Consider the following 20837-nt stretch of genomic DNA (forward strand, 5'->3'; position numbering starts at 1 on the left):
ACCGAGGCTAACCAAACTTGGCTCGGTTAGCTAACCTACACGTGGGGTGTGGAAAATGGGGATAATAGATAAGATAGAGAAACAAGAACAGGGGAAAGAAAGAACGAAAGGAAGAAAGAAAGAGGAGAATGAACAGTTATTAAGAACACATGCAACAAGAACTTGCGTTGGTAGTCCAGACACTCGTGAAGTTTGGTCGCCTCCAGATCGCTCAGTAGGGCCTCTTGCATGATTGAAACTGTGAGCCTAGGAATGTATATGTACCATTTAGCTCAACTCTCTGTTATGCTGAGCCAGGGGTGATTGACAATTTGTATCTCACCTGAAACAGTGATTATGAGGCTTTAAAAATTTTCTTATGTGATCACGTCACATATCTTATGTCGCAGATGATGTCTTTTTTGGCAACGTGTTGTCATGAAGTTTCTTTATCACTATATTTCATCAAGTTATATTTCTTTTGCTTCGATGCGTGCTATGAAAATTGTTTGCATTCAATAAATTAATTCATAGTTCAGCGCTGTGAGTGTGCATTGCTTCTTAAAAGGACAGTAAAGGCAAATATTGGATTGACGTTGAAAGTTGCAATAGCGGTCCACAAGCCCCATAGTGCTACTTTCCCGCTGTAATGTTTCAGAACGTAAACAATCATCAGTGGTGTTGATGGCGGGAATGGCTTGGTGGATTGAGGCGATGTCCCAGTAGCCGAAGTCACATGATGACCAGCACATTGAGGCTTGTCAGAAGACCCGGTAGCTTTCGCTCTCACTACTGCTTTTGTTTTCAGGCACTGGCTCGTTCCGAGGAGGGGAATTCTACGCCCTCCACGAGTAATTTGGAACCAAAGTTGAGGCTCGGACATCATGGACATCACCTAGAACAGTCACGGCTGCAACTCTGGGAGGCCACGTACTTCTGGGTACACCCTAGGCAGCTGGAGCATCCTGGCCTTATCTGTCTTCAGTCTTCACGCATTGGGTTCCGGAACCAGACACTGCAATCGTGCGACACCAGCGATCTTCTCTCCAGCCTGCTCAAACCCGTTCTCGTTAGACTCATCGTCAAATGTTTCTTCTTTTCTTCTTACTAGTGCTTGCTTCCCATTGGTCTTCATAAGGGCCTTGGCCAAGCATACCTTCGCGCGAATTTTCTCTTCTTCCAGTGGACCAAAGTTTCACGCATGACATTTCATGCCAATATCATCATCTCTCCGCCGCTTAATCAAAAAGCCCCGCTGCCATCGTCTCCGAGCATGTCGTACACAATTCCGTCACACCTCACTCACAAACACCATCGCGTCACTATCCTACACCACAGGGGTTACTGCTATCTTCCAGACACTGCTAAGAATATGTCCGGCAATATATACCATTGCATTGAACATTACATAAGAACATGGCTGAGAGTATCACATTTCGTGGGTTTTAAATTACTTCTTTGTTTATTCAGGTGATCACAATAAAATGAAGGCTGTTCATCGCAGAAATCACAAACACTTTCACCACTGGATATAACTTCTGTGGCAAATATCAAGCCATTGTCCTTGACACTCGCATATAACCAACAGACAACACAATAAAAGTTCGGTGCAGTGGACAGTAATGTGAAAGGAGCCAGTCGAAATTGATGAACACAACAGAAATTTTGAAAACCTTTCTGACGAAACAAGCACCCATTCTTTCTTTCACGGATGTCACGACGACACGTGAAGCTTGGAAAAGTCCTCATATGAAACTCTTTCAAGTATGCGACCACTGATAAGTCCGGCGTCGAGACGGAGCTTTGCACAGAAATTTGCCTGGTCCACTTCAAGCAGGGTAGCTTCTTGGCCCCGGTAGGCACCATTGACGACCTGCAATATTCGACTGCTTTAACACTCACATAACGTGCGAGAAAGAACTACAGCATATACATTTTTATGCAAGTTGAGATATGTACACAAAAGAATGACCACCACAAAACCTTAAGGGGGGACGTGGCAAGTAAAACTAATTTTTTTATTAATGTACTGTTTGTGATGAAATTTGGTGTGTGTATGTGGATGATTGTGAGGATTCCAAATATGAAAACCGTTTTCAAATACCTCTTGTACTTTTTGAGTTACAAGCATAATTATACTAATTAATGCTATTCACACTTAAAGAGATAATTATTGCTAAATGAAATTATTTTTCCATATTATTATGTTCCCAAAGCATCAACTTGTGCAAAGAAGCTATTAGTTGATTTTTCTAGTTCTTGTAACCATAAATAAAATTTCCAAAACATGGATGTTGTTTTGCGCACACATCGCAGTAATTATAAAATGTGTTCTAAAAATTTTAAATGATGAGTAAGAAGAGAGATAAAGCTTTATTGCACTGCTAAAGGCCTCCTGAGCCTAGTGCAAAAAACAGAACGACTCTATCAGTCTTTGTTAGAAAATGACAGATGTTCTAGCGAAGGCACATAGGCGAAAATCAAGAGTTGAGAAAACTGACTTTGAAAGTTCACTCTTGTTTGGAAGTTCACAAAATGCCTAAAACACTCAGAATCTTCCTGGGCAGTAATCCTGAGATGCTGTGGCCTTGGCCTCTGTAGAGCGCAACCCAGTTTTGCGCTTCTTTGTCGTGGAACAATGCGCCTTTTGAGCCCTCTTTACCCTTTTGGCATCCTTTTCGGCTGCTCGCCGCAAAGAGCAGTCTCCTGGATTGAAGCCCAGTTGAGCAGTGATCTCTTGCAGCGCACTCTTGCAGCCACCATTGAAACGGCAGACTGCATCTGCAACTGCACTTTCCACACTTCGAAGGGAGGCGAACTGGCTCTTGGACTGGAGTGACCAAATGAGGCTGTTCATACTCTCCACAGCGTTCTGGGTTTTTCCCTGCGCACACCTTTCAAGGAGCTTTTTGTTCGAGAGGCGCTTGTAGATTGGCAGCAGTGCCACTCGCACGTGAGGGGGCAGTTTATGTTTGTGAGGCGGCAGCGGCTCTCCCTTGGCCAATGCCTGATTGTGCGGGCACCAGGAGTCAGTCCCACTTGGGCACAGGTTGTGGTGTGGATCCTGGTCTGTGGATGTTACATGGTAATAAGTGGCCATGATGGCCCTCTCCATGCCAGGAACATCGTTGGGGTGGCTCTTAATGGCCCAGCCATAATAATTCGTCAACTTCTTTATCAGGCCCTGCGTCAGCCGGCCTTTGCCACCCATGCTCAGTCCTCGGCCTTTGGATTTGTGCTCATCAAGAAGGTTGCGCAAGGAAGTGCCCATTCTTTTTTTCACATGGTTCACACACTCCTGTTTCTTAATCACCATGTAGCCATACACCTTGTCTTGCGTGAGGGCAAGGTACGTACGGCTGTCACCGTCGCAGAGCACATTGATGTATCGAAGCTTGTACTTGGTAAACGATCTTTCAAACATGATCCTAGCTGCTTCTACTTCCATTTGGCCTGCATTAGCATCGGTGTTCTTTTGGCACTGTGGCTTGTGTTTCTCAAGCCACTCCTCATAGTTGTCGTCACCAGGCTTGGGGCCAACAGCACAGCCTTGGCAGTAGTTGGACAGGACACAGTGGTCCAAGACCAAGCCTGTGTACAGCTCGATTACACAGCCCACGCCAATATGACTTCTGTGCCCCCTCGTCATCCACGTGCCGTCGTAAATGACGTCAATGTTGCCTGGCACTCCTCCTAGGTCCTTGTAAATGTCATGCACCTTCTGTGCACTTTCTGCTTCAATGCGGGTGGCAGCTGATGTGGTGGCAGGGTGGCTGTACTTCCTTTGCAGTCTCTGGTAGGACTTGTGGTGCAGTGCTCGATGCGAAATGTCCATCGCAGAAAAAATGTCATTTATGGCAGATTGTTTTCTGCCAACTGACTGCACAGCCCTCAAAGCACGCACGTTTACCTCAAAGGGGTTCGTTTTTTGTTGCCCGGAGCACCTCGGGGACGACCACGCACTGTTCACTCTGCCACAATTGTCACAAAAAAGTTCCATCCTCGCCGCGAGTCCAAGGCAGTGCGTAGTCTCGAGGCGTATCGACCCTTCGTCGCACTTGTTGCACTTTACTGACGAAAGCAGACCGTTCAGCATCTTCTTATTTACAATGAAGAATGTGGAGTCCTTACCGCCGTCATTTTCGTCGCAGCCTTCGTTCAGAAGCTCGAGCTTCCGCTTTGAAGCGGACTTCGATGCTACGGCATCCAAAATCCCGCCTTGTCTGCGCCCGCTGCGCGATTTCTTCACTGCTCGGAATCTGGGCCGAAACTCGCGATAGAATGTTCGACGCGCGCACGCCCGGAGTTGCAACGGCTGCCGACGCGGTGCCACCGCAATCGGGTTCGCGAGAGCGTCCATCACGGTCGACGGCATCCGGCGGTCTGACATACGACGATGTGGCACCTTCCACACTCTCGGCCTCACAACAATCAGCGAAGGGTCTGAGTAGAGGCTCCGTGACGCTTGAAGAGCATGCTCCGTCCGGAACTGCGACTGGGACGGCAGCCGCTGTCGTCTGCCCTTTGTTCCAAGCTTTCCGACGCTTGCCGTACTTGTGGACGCTCCGGAACTTTTTTTGCGGCAACATAGCACCGCAGTATGAGCAAGCACTCAGAAGAGACCACCGATGTAAACAAAGCTTGGTAAAAAAAGCACGCGAACTATCACAAAAACAGCAAACTGGCAAAAAACGAAGCGCACGCCGGATGATTCTCGACACGGCGGCCGCAGATGCGCTCGCGCTTCCAAGGTTGCCAAGGTGCGCGGCGCAGCTTTGACCAGTAAGAGGTCGCGCCTGCTACCACGTGACCCGCGCAGCCAATTGCCGTTCTTCGTTTTCGTTTTTTTACTTGCTCCTCGCGCTTTTATTTTCACTCGGCGAAATACGAGACCGCGACCATCGGGAAGCCGGCTTTCTCCTCTTTCCAAAGCTACCAAAATGGCGGCCCACGGTCAACAACTTGGCGCGTTTGTGCGGCGTGAACAACACCGTTTCAGGGGCTTTTTTTTTTCGCACTTTTCGGCGACTAGCCTCGGCAAAAACACTATTTGCGGGATTTGTAGCGCACGTTTCGCTGTAATATTTTAGAACAAGGAAGTTGAAGGTCTGAAGATTACGAAAAAAAATAAATCAGAAAATCGCATATTTTGACCAAAATCGGCACTTTACTTGCCGCGCCCCCCCTTAATAAAGCAATTGGTCACCGAATATAAAGCATCAACCTCACCGGTTCATAATTCTGTGAAGTGATTTATATATATACGACAAACTAGACAATGGATGCACAAAATTTTGAGGCGTCTACACCACGAGAAGCTGCTTCATCCAATGCTTCAGGGTGCATTCTTTCGGTTTACAGGTTATAGAAGTGTTGTGATAATATTGTGTTGGCCTTCAAGACATCGCAGCCCTTCTTTGTTTACAATGCCCTCACAATGTATGGTGGCCTTTGCAATCAAACAATTGTGGTACGTGAATTGCTTGGTGCCGGCAATTTTCTATTCAAATGATGACAGCTCTGTGTAGCGTGAAAACAGATTAAATTTTAAAGAGACAAACGCATGCCTTTCTTTGAGGCAGAATGGTTACATGAATACATTCGTACACCACAGGCACTTCTTGGAACTTCCAGAGCTCCTTAGAAGTTGTGCGCATATCCAGACCAGCACGGAGACACCAAATGCAGATAACTCCTTTCCAGCCATCGCAAGTTGCCCATGAGCTAATCCACACTAGGCAGCCCACGCACTCTGCCATGTTGAGCAATAACACAGCCATCACAGGTGCTGTAGTTTCCCCATCCACCTCGTTTCTCACCATCTTCAACCTCACCCTACCTTCACTGGTTACATAATGTGAATGAGTGGGACAGCTTACATTGTGCCTAGTTAATTCACGCTTTTCCTTGCACCCACAGAGTACACCATCGAGGGTGTCAAGTTGCCAATTGTTCATAACGACTCGACAAGAGCCACAGAAAAGTCCAAACAATTTAGAGCCCTGAAAAATACTTACCTGGATGAAGCACCTCCACTGTCCCACTAGCCAGAAAAACTTCTAATTTCGATACTGTACCCATGCATGCTTAAGTGTGACCAGCTAAGTCTTTATATGGACCATTGACAGACTGCCATCACACATAGACAAAATCATTGTTAGCGCATGTGCTATCTCTGCTGTCGGCTGTTTTGGGGACGGCAGCACATCCTTATAAAAGTCAAGGTCTACTTGGAACGGCACAAAAATATGACAAACGATCTCCTCATAATCTAAGTCAACACAGGGCAGGACGACAGTGGCAAAGTTGGCAACCTCTCACATGATAGACAGCTGCTTTCTACATCATCATGAGTATTGTAATTGCCACCATTTTCATTGATCTCAGCAGTGCAGATGACAAAAATGGAACCAGAACAGCGACACGGTCATCGTGAAAGGACGTCTCTCTGTTCGCTCTTACCGGCCTTTCTACTGTTTGCGCCGCCGTCTCGCGTCTCCGTGCGTGCAGCCTTTTTCAGGGCTCACCATGGCGACTAAACGGACACTAGGGGATATCCTCAAGGACGAAGACCCATGCTCTGTTGCAGCCTGCCGCACCCGCTCCCAGCTGCGCAAGTTCTTCGATCGAGGCTCTGGGCAGCAGAGAGAGAGAGGCAGCAGACAACACCCACAGCAGGGGAAAATCCACTTCAAGCCCACTCAGAGCCTCCTGAATCGGCGGCTCCGGTCACTACAGACCACCTCATCACAAGCTCTATGGATTCCACCAACCTGACCCCATCTTGCGCGCAAGAAGAGCGCTCCACTCAGGGCACCCCTCTTCAAGCGGAATCTGCCGAGACCGACACCTCGTCCGTCTCTAGCTCCTCATGGGAGCATACGACGCCTCCCTCGTCGCCTGCAACAACAGACACGACAGGTGCGCCAAGTATTGTCTCTACTCCCCGCTTCTCCGCCCCTCCTCCGACCTCATTCCTCATCCCAGCCACCAAAGTAAATACGGCGGAGGCGGCCGAGCGTGTCGCCCCCCTCTCTTCCACATTTGTGGGAAATCGCAGCGGCACCATCATTTACAGACCCGTGGGGAAGCAAGCCAACTTCCTCGCCTTGACTCGTGACTCAATCGCAGCGTTCCTTTCTGGTTTCACTGCGACCCGGCGGGTCGGCGTCAACTTCCAACGCAACCTCGTTGCCGTCAACATTTCACCGGCAGCAGATCCCACGGAGCTCCTCGATGTTCGGCAGATCTGCTCCTTAAACGTCAAGTCCAAGTTATTCACGGACAACACGTGTGTTGGACTCATCTATGGCATTGACCAGGACCTGGATCCCGCTGACATCGCGGTCAACATCGATTCAGCCGTTCCGGTCCTCTCGTGTGCACGTAGAGGCGGGTGCATCACCGTCACGTTTGAGGGGACCGCCATACCACCGGAAGTGTTCCTTTTCAAGCTCCACCGGCCTGTCCACCATCGACTGCCGTGGCCCCTCCATTGCGCCCGCTGCAGCCGTTTCTGCCACGCTACCGCGACCTGTTCGCGAGACCAACGCTGCCTCCGCTGCGGCGGCAGCCACACCAAAGCGCCATGTCCTGCGGAGCGCCCCCGCTGCGTTAACTGCAGTGGCACACATCCGGCTAACGAACCGCCCTGCCCTTCCTGGCAAACTCAGCGCAAGGCCGCTGTCATCATCGCCTTCTCAGATGGCCCTGTGACGCGCCGCCAAGCGCTGGAGAAAGCCAGAACTGCTGTCAACACCATCGACAAGCAAGGCAGCACGGAAGTCGTCCAGTGCCGCTCCTTTCGGTACACTGTCGCCTCCGGTCGTCAATCGGCGTCAGTGCCTGCTCCTCGCCCTCCTACCAGTGCGCCTGCTGCAAGCACGAGTGCCCCTTCGCCCCCTTCCTCTGGATTGCCCCGACTCCGAGTCAGACCCGAGGGATGCGGTGATCTTCGCACTTGTAGTGGCTATCCGCGCAGTGATGGTGTTCCTGCCCCCTGATTCTCCGGTTCGTGGCCTGTGTGTGGCGGCTACCGCTGCGCATGAAGCAATCGTTCTGGCGAACTAGGGCGATGGGATTGACACATCGAGTTCTTCGGAACTCTCATCTGTGTGTTCAGCTAAACATTATTTCCTTTTTCTTCTTTTCTTTTTTCTTCCCTCCTTTTTTTTTTGGCTGAACTGAACTCCTTTTTTTTCCTTCTCTCTCGTATTCGGGCTATCCGCCCTTGCCAGTGTTCTGTGCCCCCACTGGATTATTTCACCAAGGTCAACAGGACACTAATCTGTAAGTTCAACAGTTTTTTTTTTTCCTTCTCGTTGAACTGGAACAATGTTTCTTTTTTTTTTCCTCTTTCGTCCCTGAGCTACGTGCCCACGTGCATGCGTATCGCCCATCAGTGCGTTCAACTAAATTTTTTTTTTCTTTCGTTGAACCGAAATCATTCGCCCCCCCCCCCCCCTTTTTTTCTTTCCTCTTTCGTGCTTGCGCTTTGTGGTCACGCGAGTGTGTTCCCCCATCATTTTATGCGCCTCTTAGGCTCATCCTCTTCTTTTTCGGTGAATTAGTTCTCCGGCCTTCCCGGCGGCTTTTCCTGATGATTGCGGATCACCGCAGCGGTTTCGGACGCACGCTACGTGATGCGGTGCGAATGCTTTTCACTACCCTTCTTTTACCTCTTCTCTTCTGTCTCTTTAATTCCCATTTCCCCCTTCCCTGCGCATAACTGCGGCGGTGCCCTCGATTAAAACAAGCAGTAACGGGACTGCGCTTTTCTCTTTCTTTTTCCTCTTTTCAAAGCCACTTGGCAGAACCATATTGTACGACACGTGATGGATTTAATTGACCATACAGCAGCAGATAAGACCTAAAGAATCAAGCAGCATAGACTAGAAGAGCAGGACTTAAGTGCAGCAGTTCATCAGGCTTAGCTAAAGAAACAATGGACAATATGCTAATGCTGAGCCCCAACTTCTAATCAGTTTGGCCATGGCCTACAGTCTATTTGCACTAGATTTAACTAGCGAAACCCAGATCACAGCACCCACCATACATAACGTGCAGCCAACAAGCGTATAATTTCCAAGAAAGGCAATTTTAAATTCGAGACTGCCATCGCTACCATGAGAAATTTCACATTTGCCATTTAGGCAAAGTCACTACAACCTTTGTTGCTCGCAACCAGCAGCATTTAAACATCTCTGAGTCAACTTGCCACACCATTCGATGTCACACATGACCAGGCTGCCAAATCTCGAAAAATTCACCCAGCATGCTGCAAGGTAGAATTAACCAGTTGCAGTTATTATAACAATGAGACAGGTGGCGGTGTTGCAAAGGTTTTAGAACAAACATTCAATGACTGAATAGGGGTCTTATAGCAACATTATGCAACACAATGAGCATTTGCCGGGAAAAATCTCAACAGCTATTTGAACTAAACACCAAGTTTAGAAGCACAGAAATTTTGGTGAGTTTGTACTGATTCATAGTCATATTAAGGAATGTAAGCAGACAACATGAAAGAGAGAATTACAGTCGAGCCCGCCTATATCGAACCCATTTATATCGAATTCTCCCGTATATCGAACGATTCCTAAACATGGTAAGTTTACATTGAAAATATATAGCAAAAGTTACTGTTTTATCGAACGAAAATAGCAACGGCAACAGATATATCAAACTCCATGTGCCTCAAAAGTGCCCCAGCAAGTTGGCTTTCCCTCGCGGTGGCGGGGAAAACTGCCCGCGCCACCCAAGAAAAAGTTGGTTAAACCAGGTTGTGCGCGGGCGAACACCCCCCTCCAAGAAATGATCCTGGCCCGCTCGCAGCGCCTACAGCCAATTAGAGGCCGTCATGCTTTCTCCGAGGCGCGGAGGCAGTAGAAGTGAGCGCCATTTTTTCTTTCTTTATGCTTGTGTGCCTGCTGCTGCCGATTCAGCGTGCTCTGCGGTGTTGCATGTTGGTGCTCCGTGAACTGTATTGGCCCGCTGTGATCATGGCTTGTGCAAAGAGGCAAAATTTGGCGATCACCGCGAAACTAGAAATCATCAATCGGGTTGAGGGCGGTGAAAAGAAGTCTGACGTTGCCGCCGCATACAAAATTCCAAGGAACACCTTGAGTACTATCCTGAAGAACAAGGCAGACATCAGGGCCAAGTCGGACAAAAGGCCAGGCGCCCGTGGCGCCCGACGTGTGCGTGCTGCTGTGTACGAAGATGTTGAAGCGGCCATTTACAAGTGGTTTGTGGACGTTCGGTCGCTAAACATCCCGGTGTCCGGCACTATGATCGAGCAGAAAGCCAAGGGCCTTGCTTTTCTGCTTGGCAGGAATGATGTCCAAGGCGGTCCAGGCTAGCTGCAGCGGTTCAAAGAACGGCACGACATCGCTGGCAAAGCTGTTACAGGTGAAAGCAGAGCGGCGGACCTGGACAGCGTAGAAAGATGGCTCGAGGAAAACTGGCGAGATATCGCAGCAAGATATAGAGCCCAAGATATTTTGAATGCGGATGAAACCGCTCTATTTTGGCAAATGTTGCCAAACAAGACACTTGCGTGTCGTGGCGACAAGACAAGCCGCGGCAAGGCAAACAAAGCTCGTGTGCCCGTGCTGTTGGCAGCTAATTTAGATGGATCGAAAAAGCTTCGACGTCTAGTTATCGGGAAAAACATGGCACCGTGGTGTTTTCGAAATGTGCTGTCCCTTCCAGTTACCTACCGAGCAAACTTAAAAGTTTGGATGATCGGGGAGATTTTCAGCAGATGGCTATTGTCGTGGAATGATGATTTGGTAGGCGAAAATCGCAAGGTGTGCCTGCTCGTAAACAATTGTTCATCGCACCACTGCAGTACAACCTTCAGCAACATCGAGCTGCGTTTTTTGCCCCCGAACACTATGTCTGTACTGCAACCACTGGATCAAGGCGTTATACGCGCAATGAAAGCCGGCTATCGGAAGCGCCTCGTGGAGAGGCTGCTGCAGAACCTTCGTGTCGGCAGGGAGCTTAAGATCGGCTTGCTCGGAGCTATTTCTATGTTGAGTAAATCGTGGGCAGATGCCAAGAAGGAGATGATCCAGAACTGCTTTAGGCATGCCGACTTCCCCATGCCTGGTGATCACACCCCAAATTCTGGCAGCATCGAAGACACCGCAGGTGTTTCCGCGGAAGTTTGGAACGAGCTGGCAGAGTTCCCGGGTGCTATCGACGGATCGACATTCGTTGAGTTCGTCAGTGCGGACGATGATGTCCCCATCATGGGTCAATTACAGGATGAGGATTACATTGCAGATGTCGTGCTGACCACGAGCCAAAGCTGGCAGAGTTCCCGGGTGCTATCGACGGATCGACATTCGTTGAGTTCGTCAGTGCGGACGATGATGTCCCCATCATGGGTCAATTACAGGATGAGGATTACATTGCAGATGTCGTGCTGACCACGAGCCAAAGCGACAGCACTATGGAAATCGACGACGGCCCATTGCCTACATCCTCCGAAGTGATTATGCACTTGCGTTGGTCCGGCGCTATTTCTTGAATGTGGAAGGTTGCGACCTCAGCTACTCCGACTCGTTGGACAACGTGGACGCGTGCGTGCTGTCGCAGGCAGCGAAGTCGTTGGCACAGAAAAAAATCCGGGACTATTTTGTTCCACAGTAGGGCACGCAAGTAAGCCACCATATTAATAAAGTATTTTTCTTCTAGTTTGTTATGTGCCTTTGTGTCAAAACCTATCCCGGGCCTATATCGAATTACACCATATATGAACTAATACATATTTTCGCGCGTATAACCGGCACCAAAAACCCAAAAGTTTCAGTGGCAAAGTGGAGGTGCGGATAATACGCGAGGTTTTTCCCATAGTGCTGCTTCACAGCAATGCGTGTTGTGCTGTGAAGCCCCTTAACAGTGTAGCAAAGGCTACAGAGGCGGTTTCCGCAAATTCGTGTTGCTCCGCAAGTAGAACGGCAGCTTGCGGCCGATTTTGGTTTCGCTTGCTTGCATCGTTGAAGCGTTTAGAAAAACATTTGGGGAAATGCAATTCGATTGTTCAGTGTAAAATCTCACTATCACACCACAAGTATATTTTTTGGACGTTCGCAGCCGCTCAGTGACCCTCCACATGTCCCTATGTCACGGACGCCATGTTTACTTTTGGAAAGGGCTTGCCGAAAAGGAGGTGCTGTCTAAGAAAGTTCCATAATAATTATGTAAGTTCCATAATAAATAAAGCAGTATTTATTTCAGCAAGGCAAATGAGATAATATAGTGCCAATAGAGATATTATCAGTAAATTAATGTACTACGTTTTGACGCGGTAGCAGGCATGCATTTCGGTTCTGTTGTTTCCAGGGTGCTGTTTCAGTGTACTAGAAGGGGTAGTTCGGTCAAGTTTTCGCTGGGTGCGAGCGCTCTTTACCTCGCTGATACCGCTAGTTTTCCAGATCTCGACCCGTTCGCCAAGCCTAAGTCGATCTGTTCTGTCACCATGAGTAGCGTACGGCGGCAGGCCTTCACGGCACAGCAAAAGCTTAAGATCATCGCCGTCGCCGAGGAATTCGGAAATCGCGAAGAGGGAAGACGGCACAATGTGGACGAGTCCTGCGTGCGACTGTGCAGAAAGAAGAAAGAAAGCCTACAAGCCGCGCACCGCGACCGTAGGTCATTTCGTGGCCCCAAGACCGGTGCCTACCCTGAGCTGGAGGCGGAGCTAGTAAAGTTCATCGAAGATGTGAGAAGCAGGGGTTACGCCGTATCGACCGAGATGGCCCAAGTGGAAGCGCGGCGACTTTCGAGGGAGCTAGGCCTACCTCACGAGTTTCGTGCGAGCCGCGGATGGCTGCACCGCTTTATGAAGCGGCAAGGGCTCTCAATAAGACGGCAGACTACAATATGTCAACGCTTGCCGGCTTCTTATGAGGAGAAGCTGCTCAAGTACCAGAGATATGTAATTGGCCTGCGAAAGCAGCACAATTACATTTTCTCGCAAATCGGCAATGCGGATGAAACTCCTGTTTATTTTGAAATGCCGTTGGACACAACGATTGAGAAGACGGGCAGCAGTTCGGTGAGCGTGCTGACCTGCGGGAACACGAAACTGCGCATCACAGTCTTGCTTTGTGCCCTCGCCTTCGGCATGCAACTGCGACCGTACGTCATCTTGAAAAGGAAAACTCTACCAAAGGTTCATTTGCCTGCCGGTGTGGTGGTGCGCGCACACGAGAACGCGTGGATGAACAGTGACTTGTTCGTAGACTGGATTAAGACGGTATGGGAGAAGAGGCCCGGTGCGATACTCGCAAAGAGGTCCATGCTCGTTCTTGACTCATTCCGCAACCACACTGAGGAAGTGAAGGACCGCCTTTCACGCAACGGCACCGACCTAGTTGTTATACCCGGTGGAATGACGTCAATGTTGCAGCCTCTAGATGTATCGCTTAACAAGCCTTTCAAAGCGCATGTCAAGCGCTATTACGCCGAGTGGATGGCCGAAGGCTGCTACGACTTGACGAGTCTGAAGGCCTGATATTGCCCTATTCTGCAAGTGGATTGTCGAGGCAGCATGGAAGGCCATTCTAGGTGAGATGGCGCGAAAAAGTTTCAAGAAATGCTGCATCACAAACAACATAGATGGAACCGAAGATGACATCTTGTGCATAATAGTGAGGACTGCAACTCAAGTGGCTCTAGCAGGAGCAGCGACAGTGAGTGAATTGTGAGTGGCCTTGCAGACAGCGTATTCTGCTTGCTAAATAAAGCTTTTTCTGTCTACATATGTGCTATGTTGCTTGAACAGTAGCTTTTGTACAGCCTTTCCTGTATATCAAATGTGCGGGCAATACGCAAGGATTTTTTTTTTCTTTCTCGGTGAGCTGAAAGTGGGGGTGTGGATTATATGCAGGGGCGGGTTATACACACAAAAATATGGTAAACGATTTTTGGCGAGTTCGATATACCCGGGTTCAACTGTACACAAATGATCGCCCACTATAGACCAAGGTCTATTCACAGAAATCCGTCAGGTTTTATCCTGCACCAAACATAACGCATGCGTGAAACTACAGCCTAAAATCTGTAGGACAGCTCTCCTGGCCATGAGGATCACAAAACAGATAAAAAGTGACTGAGAGTGAAAATGACACCGGTCATTGCAAACGTGCGATTGAGCTGCCGCTGGTCTGTTCTCCATGCCGAAGCCTTAATAAGGTAAGTCCCTTCACTGGTTAGTAGGCTAAAATATGGCTGGCTGACGCACGTGTTTGTTTAATTCTGTCTCTTATATTTTGTCTGCTTACGCGCTCTTTATACCACTATGGATCAAATGATCAGTGGTTGCAACATCAAATACAACACAGTACAGATGCACACCCAGACTCTGGCTAGCCCCTGCAGTCTCTCACCTTAACACGCCGCCCAATGTTGGGGATGACCGTCTCCAAGTGACTCTGGTCCAGCCGTACTTTGTCATTACTGTCCAACATTCGAACTGTCGCCACGTACCGGTCTTGTACATCCTGTAGAAACACAGTATAAAAACAATACTAGGTCCAGCAATTCCGAAGCACTAAGGCGAATACACTAGTACAATAAGAGAACAGATGATGACTACTTTTGATGCGCCGAAGTGAAATGAGCAAGGAAGACGAGCTAACGCTATCTTGTTGCAGCTCTGCTTAAGCAATGTCTGCTTGCACGCTCAGACAGCTTGTTAGCATCCCATCTCGGATCAAGTTTTCTTTAGGCGAGTAAAAGATTACAAGCAAAACAAGTGCTATCAGTATCATTGCCTGTCTTTTTTCCTGTAGACTCATTTACTCGTACTAAAATGACCCTCCAAGTGCTACAGGGAATAGATCCTTGCTGCAAATCGGACAGTGTCTCAACGACAAGTCAAAAAAGCAGGCGTGAACGAGCATGAGCAATAACAGGATCTTTGAGAACACTGAGGAAGACTCCGGCTATCCTGTTCATTCAACAATCAATGTCGTTTGTGAACACAAACATGAGAAAAAAGCAGACCATTTCACAAAGCTTGCTGCACCAACAGAACACGTAAGTTCCTGCACAAGCTACTGAATGCCTTCAGCAGGACAGAATTTGAATCTTTTACTCGCAGTCACATGCCTGTGTGAATCAGCAGCTTACATTTGCAATTTTGTAAATGTCATACTTGGTCTAGCATAGCCTGCAGCAGCAAATTTTAATTTCAAAGCAATAAGTTCAAAACCGGTGCACTCACTGTCTTAATGTTCCTTTTTTCTGCGAGCACTGTATATGTGATGAAAGGCTAGCTCTCCATGCATTAACTTTTCACATTCGAAGTACCTTCTTTTGCGAGTTGGCATTCGCAGAACATGGTCTTAAGAGTACAGAAGGTAGACAAAAAAGACCTACATAAACTTCAAGGTGTTCACACTCAAGGTTCAAAGAGCACTGGCTCTAATTATGAACACAAGAGTAAAATATTCTAGTCTTCCTTAGTGATTGTCAGATTGCATAAGACCCAACTTGTGATTATGATTACTACAAAGGAAAAAAGCGAAATGGTAATTTTATGGATTGAAACGTGGCATGCATTCTTTATGACAGTGCATCCATCCGCTATGCAAGTACAGCCACCCAAATGTTAACTAGTGCAACAGAGTAGCGACGTTTATGGGTCTTAGTACTTAAAGGGGCCCTAAAACAATTTTTTTTTAGTAACCATGAAATTAATCCAATGAAAAAGCGTATTGCATCACAATTTCAACGCTGCAAAAATTTTAAGAATCCGACCAGTACGATATGCCAGAAGATATCCCACACGCTGCAATCGAATTCTCCTCTCGTCCCAACGAAAGTGCTGGAAGCTAAGCAGGGAGAGATGGGAGGGGCAAACAAAAAATGTCTTGCACACCTTGTGAACTTGAGCACTTTTTTCTTTTTTTTTTCCTTCAAATACGTGGCTTTTTCAGTGCGATCGCGCACGCAAGCATGCGACGACCTCCCGCGGCGACCTTCAAAACAACCGAGCGCGCCATGTTTAAATGAGCCAATGGCTGATAGATGGACTTACTACGAGTGATTTTTGGGCTTATTGCGTGATTTGTTGAGAGAAGAGAAAGCAATATTTAGCTGACTTTGATAATTTATTTTGAATTCCAGGCCGTGTGCTGCGCTATGATATTTAGCTCGCGTGTTGTCGGGAGCCTCTGCTACCTATCGGCAGCATTTTCTCACTACGCTCAAAAACTGTTGCAGGGCCCCTTTAATGAAATAGCCGAGTTGCAAACAGGGTAAGAGTAAGTGCATGTGCACAAAGCGCTCTGCTGAGCTCGTCATATGCAAAGCTGTTCCTTTTTAAGGACATCAACACAATTCAGTGCACTTCAGAGGAACAATGTTCTGTGCCTTATCTCATGAGCAGAGGCATTTGGAACACAGTTGAACTCATTAATATATGCACCACAAAGCAATTCTTGCCTTCCATATGAGGTGCCTCTTATAAGCAGGGTACCATGTATGCATTTTCTTATTAATACTTTTTTCAATGTAAGCAGTCTGGTGTCTCTAGTACCCTTTTGTCTCTTATATACTCTCTCTTATAAAGAGGTTGATCAGTGTCCCTTACAAAGAGGTCTTACAAAGAAAGAAGCACCTAGCAAGTGATGGGCCTAACTGAGCACAGTTTGTGGGCACGCACATATCCTTGCAGTTTCCAACTTGGCTCCGTCATGTGACTCTTCTGCACAGGAAAATCGCCGCTCGAGAATCTTACTCAAAGACTAGGTTCCATTCACATGCAGTGAGTGTCTTGTCAGCGTGTTGTCGCTCACCTCTATGACGCCCTTCTTCTTGTAGTACTTGTCACCCAGCTTCTTGGCCATCACTTTGACCACAATGTCCTGCAATAAGCAAAGGAATTAATCCAATATTCAAATAACTTCTGGAGGCGAATATGTGAAGTGACACAATCGTGCAGCATATGACCTACACGAATGAGCATCAGCTCGATATAGCAAGGAGTGCATGCACTTATCTGAATGGTCATGGCCATGCATGAAGCTTAAATGGAGATACTGGGAACAGACATGACTTGATGCGAACTCTGGTGCGCTATCAAAAATGTTCTGATCCTTCTATGCCACACCCTACCCGACTGTGCAAGCAGGTCTTAATATACTATAATTGCTGGGATCTTACGGCCCAAAGCCATAATAAGATTTTGAGAAATGCCCCAGTGGAGGGCTTCAGAAATTTCAACCAACTGGACTTCCATAAGGTGCAACCAAATCTAAATTCATGGGTCTCTAGCGCTTTGTCTTCATCCAAACGCGGCCATTGCAGTTGGCACTCCACCCCAGGATTTTCGCGTCAACAGTCAAGAGCCATAACTACTCGACCACTACGGCAGGCCTGAGAATGTTTTAGATGCAGCCGCGCTAACTTCTACAGCCCCTCCTTGCGAACACACGTTCAAGAAAAGGTGCAGTCAGACTGCTCCTGAAACTGGTACTGCTACACCACACTACCTATAAGGGCGTTAACTATATCGCCACAGTTGTAAACATGCATGGGTAGTTGGGTGGTCCCGGGTGAACACCATGTGGTGGCCAAACTCACGCGAGCGATCCAGTAGGCCCGGCGATTTATCTGCTCCCTCTTCCTCTCTTGTTCGAGCATGATTTCGTCCAGGGCCGAGAGCTTTGCGGCTTTCTTGGGCTTTGGCTCACCATCGCCGCAGGTCGACGAAGATGATGACGGTGCCTTGTGCTTTTCCGCAGCCTTGTTGGCAGCCACTTCCAGTGGGTTCACCTTTGTCTCCCTGCATGAAAAAGCGCTCCTTCCTCTCGAACAATTCCGCACCACTACTTGCCAACATTTTGAGATTAGTGACCTGCTTCATCCTCCAGCTACATCTTTCAGGTGTCAGTTTTTTCTGCAAATGAGAATTAACCTTCAGAGTGCTTCTGCCTTACAAATAGGTTTTCAACTCTCGGCTTGAAACTTCTTGCCATAATGACATTGCACACTTACTGGCAGGTGGTGCCACTGCTGGGACAAACAAGAAGCGTTAAATATTATTGCGCTGCTTTCTGACGAAGATACACAGAATTGACTTCCAGCGCCAGCGCATCGCGTGGTTTGAGACAATGCCCTTTCACAGTTTTGGTTCCACCATGCAATTGCAACAAACGAGCGTGAAACTCAATTTTGTCTTCATCGGCACTCTCTTGTAAGGCTGGTGAAGGTTGCTTTTCATCTTTATTTCCACTGCTCTTGGCTTGTTTATCAGTAAAACTCGTGAGTTTTTCTCATTCCCATTTGTTAATGAGCTTACTTGGTCTAAGGCAGCCCCAGGCAGAGAAGATGCCGTGTGTTTGCTAGCATAACTCACTGCTTCAAGATGAGAACGGAGACATCTGTTATGTGCGCAGACTGCTATAGGCTGCTGTGTGTAGATTCGTGTTTCAAAGAACCCCACGCCCTGAAATACTATGGGACGTTTTACCGTTATGAGTGATGATGACACCAAAACTATTCCCAATTTTTTCTTACATTTTCTTTCACGACTTTAAACATTCTGCACATTTATAAACTGCAAGAAAATAGTTTATCTGAAAAAGTTATTGTATAAAAAATTGGAGACTCAAAGGGTTAATAATTACCATCCACCTTGCATACAAAGGATTGCATCGCCACACACCTTACCCCTGTCGTTATTTATTGAACATGTAGGATTGCAAACTAAGTTTTTTACTTCATGGTTTTTACTGTATATTGAGACGGCAAAAACAAAGCCCTATCTTATTTGTTTTTCATGCACAGTTTTTTCCCTAAAAAAGTACAGGCCAACATCTTGCCAAGTTAAGCGCTAATTTTGATATTCGCTGCACAAGCTGCTCCAAGATTTTTTTTAATAGGCCAAGGTACAGGGTAGCCCGATACAAAGGGCTGAAATTTTCTACATGTGAAGTTGAAAGTTGAGTGTTATTATTATTGAGTCAAACACAAATTTGCTCCTTTATGAAGCTCTCATTGTAACCATACAAGAAACACTGACAGCTGAGATGCACCAACATAGAAATTCATGAATACGAATATAAAAAAACTGGCTTCAATTATCAAATTGAACACAAAATAAGTCACGACTACCACCATAATAACCGGCCAATCCTATGGCTTCTAAAGGTTGAAGGCAATTCCCAGTAACCTACATTCCACCATATCCTCCACAAACTGATTCCATTTCATGCCTCCAAATTGCTGAATTTTGTCTGTCCACCTACTGTAACCCCTCGTCGTTCCTGGCCACTAATGCATCATTAAAAGTTGCAAAACAAAAAGTATTATTAGCCTGTCATTACTTCTTTAAAACAACTTAATCAAACTGTCATTACACTACATGCTTTTTTGAAGCAAACATTTATTTTATTTATTTAAATACCCTAAAGGCCCGAATGGGCATTACATAGGGGGGGGATAGAGTGGGGTTACGATCACAAGTACAGTACAGAACATAAATGAAGGCAGAGATGGTATACATGTCTACTGCATCGAGAAACTGAAAGTGCAATCCAGAAACAACACCATACAACAATAGATTACATTGAATGAAAAGAAAGGGGTTCACGTGAAATGCACTTTAAAACAGTAAACAAGAACAAAAAAGCGCGATCAGTACACTCAACAACAGGTTCCATTGAGGATCAAACCAGATCAGCCAACGAACAGCGTGAACACTCCATCAAATATCACACTGAAAAATTGTTTGCACATATGTCGAAAGTTCCAAAATAAGATCCTAGCTTTTGCTCTTAAGATTTCCCTGGCAATAAAAGCTCCTATCCCACAACTTACACAATTATGCATACCAATCGCACCTGAACTTAAAAGTCACAGCAGTTTCTCTTCTCATTTCCACACGAATTCACACCTAGACCGCCGAGCAAAAGTGATGCAGACCCCGCTGCGGTGGTCTAGTGGCTAAGGTACTCGGCTGCTGACCCGCAGGTCGCGGGTTCGATTCCCGGCTGCGGCGGCTGCATTTCCGATGGAGGCGGAAATGTTGTAGGCCCGTGAACTCAGATTTGGGTGCACGTTAAAGAACCGCAGGTGGTCAAAATTTCCGGAGCCCTCCACTACGGCGTCTCTCATAATCAAATGGTGGTTTTGGGACGTTAAACTCCACAAATCAATCAAATCAAAAGTGATGCAGAGTGGAGTGAGTTAATCCAAGGCAATCAACAAGAAGAATGATAGTGTTTCGTCTCAACATATAAAAAAGCCAGTTCAACACAGCGAAGCGAGAAATGCCAACATGTACCAACCAAAGCGGAACCCCGATTGTACGACTTTGAGAGAAATCACAAAACTGTCGTATAATACAGGCGTGATACAATAAAAAAATTAAGATTATAGGCAGTGACACTCGACCTTGCCTAAAAAACGGGTACACACCGCCTCAATAAGACCACAGCATGACCTTGTCCCTCTGCAAGGAAGGCAGTTTAAATTATTCTTGCCAGTGGCAGAATAATTCTAGCTAATAGCAGGACTACGCAGTTAGAGGAGGTGCAAGCGAATCTTTATTCTCTACTTTAAAAAATTGAATCCACTGCGCTCCTCTTTACAGATGAAGAATCCAAAGATTGCCTGCATGTGAAAATTAAACCGAAAACATGTTGCCTACAGCCTCTCGTCACAAGAATCAGACACAGCGTCATCGCTATCACTCAATGGCCACAGACCACGAGTTTGCAAAGAGTTCCACGGTGTGCGAGTGAGCTGTGCGCATTGTCATTTGTTGGCATGTCAAGTGTAACTAGGTGGGATGTCCCACTGTAATTACAAACATTAACACCAAGTCAAGTGAA

The 20837-nt window shown here is 47.1% G+C and overlaps 1 protein-coding gene across 1 annotated transcript in view; it reads right to left on the bottom strand.

The window, feature by feature from the left end:
* Window positions 1-1413: 1413 nt before the first annotated feature.
* Window positions 1414-20837, bottom strand: part of kin17 (kin17 DNA and RNA binding protein) — a 34222-nt gene continuing 14798 nt past the window's right edge. The window contains exons 8-11 of the mRNA XM_037415238.2: window positions 17584-17785; window positions 16797-16865; window positions 14382-14495; window positions 1414-1852 (exon numbers count right to left, since the gene is read on the bottom strand). Of these exons, the coding sequence (XP_037271135.1) occupies window positions 1694-1852; window positions 14382-14495; window positions 16797-16865; window positions 17584-17785 (544 nt within the window). The 3' untranslated portion in view covers window positions 1414-1693. The remainder of the gene's footprint in view (window positions 1853-14381; window positions 14496-16796; window positions 16866-17583; window positions 17786-20837) is intronic.

Source organism: Rhipicephalus microplus, chromosome 9 (assembly GCF_043290135.1).
Source record: "Rhipicephalus microplus isolate Deutch F79 chromosome 9, USDA_Rmic, whole genome shotgun sequence".
NCBI lineage: Eukaryota > Metazoa > Arthropoda > Arachnida > Ixodida > Ixodidae > Rhipicephalus > Rhipicephalus microplus.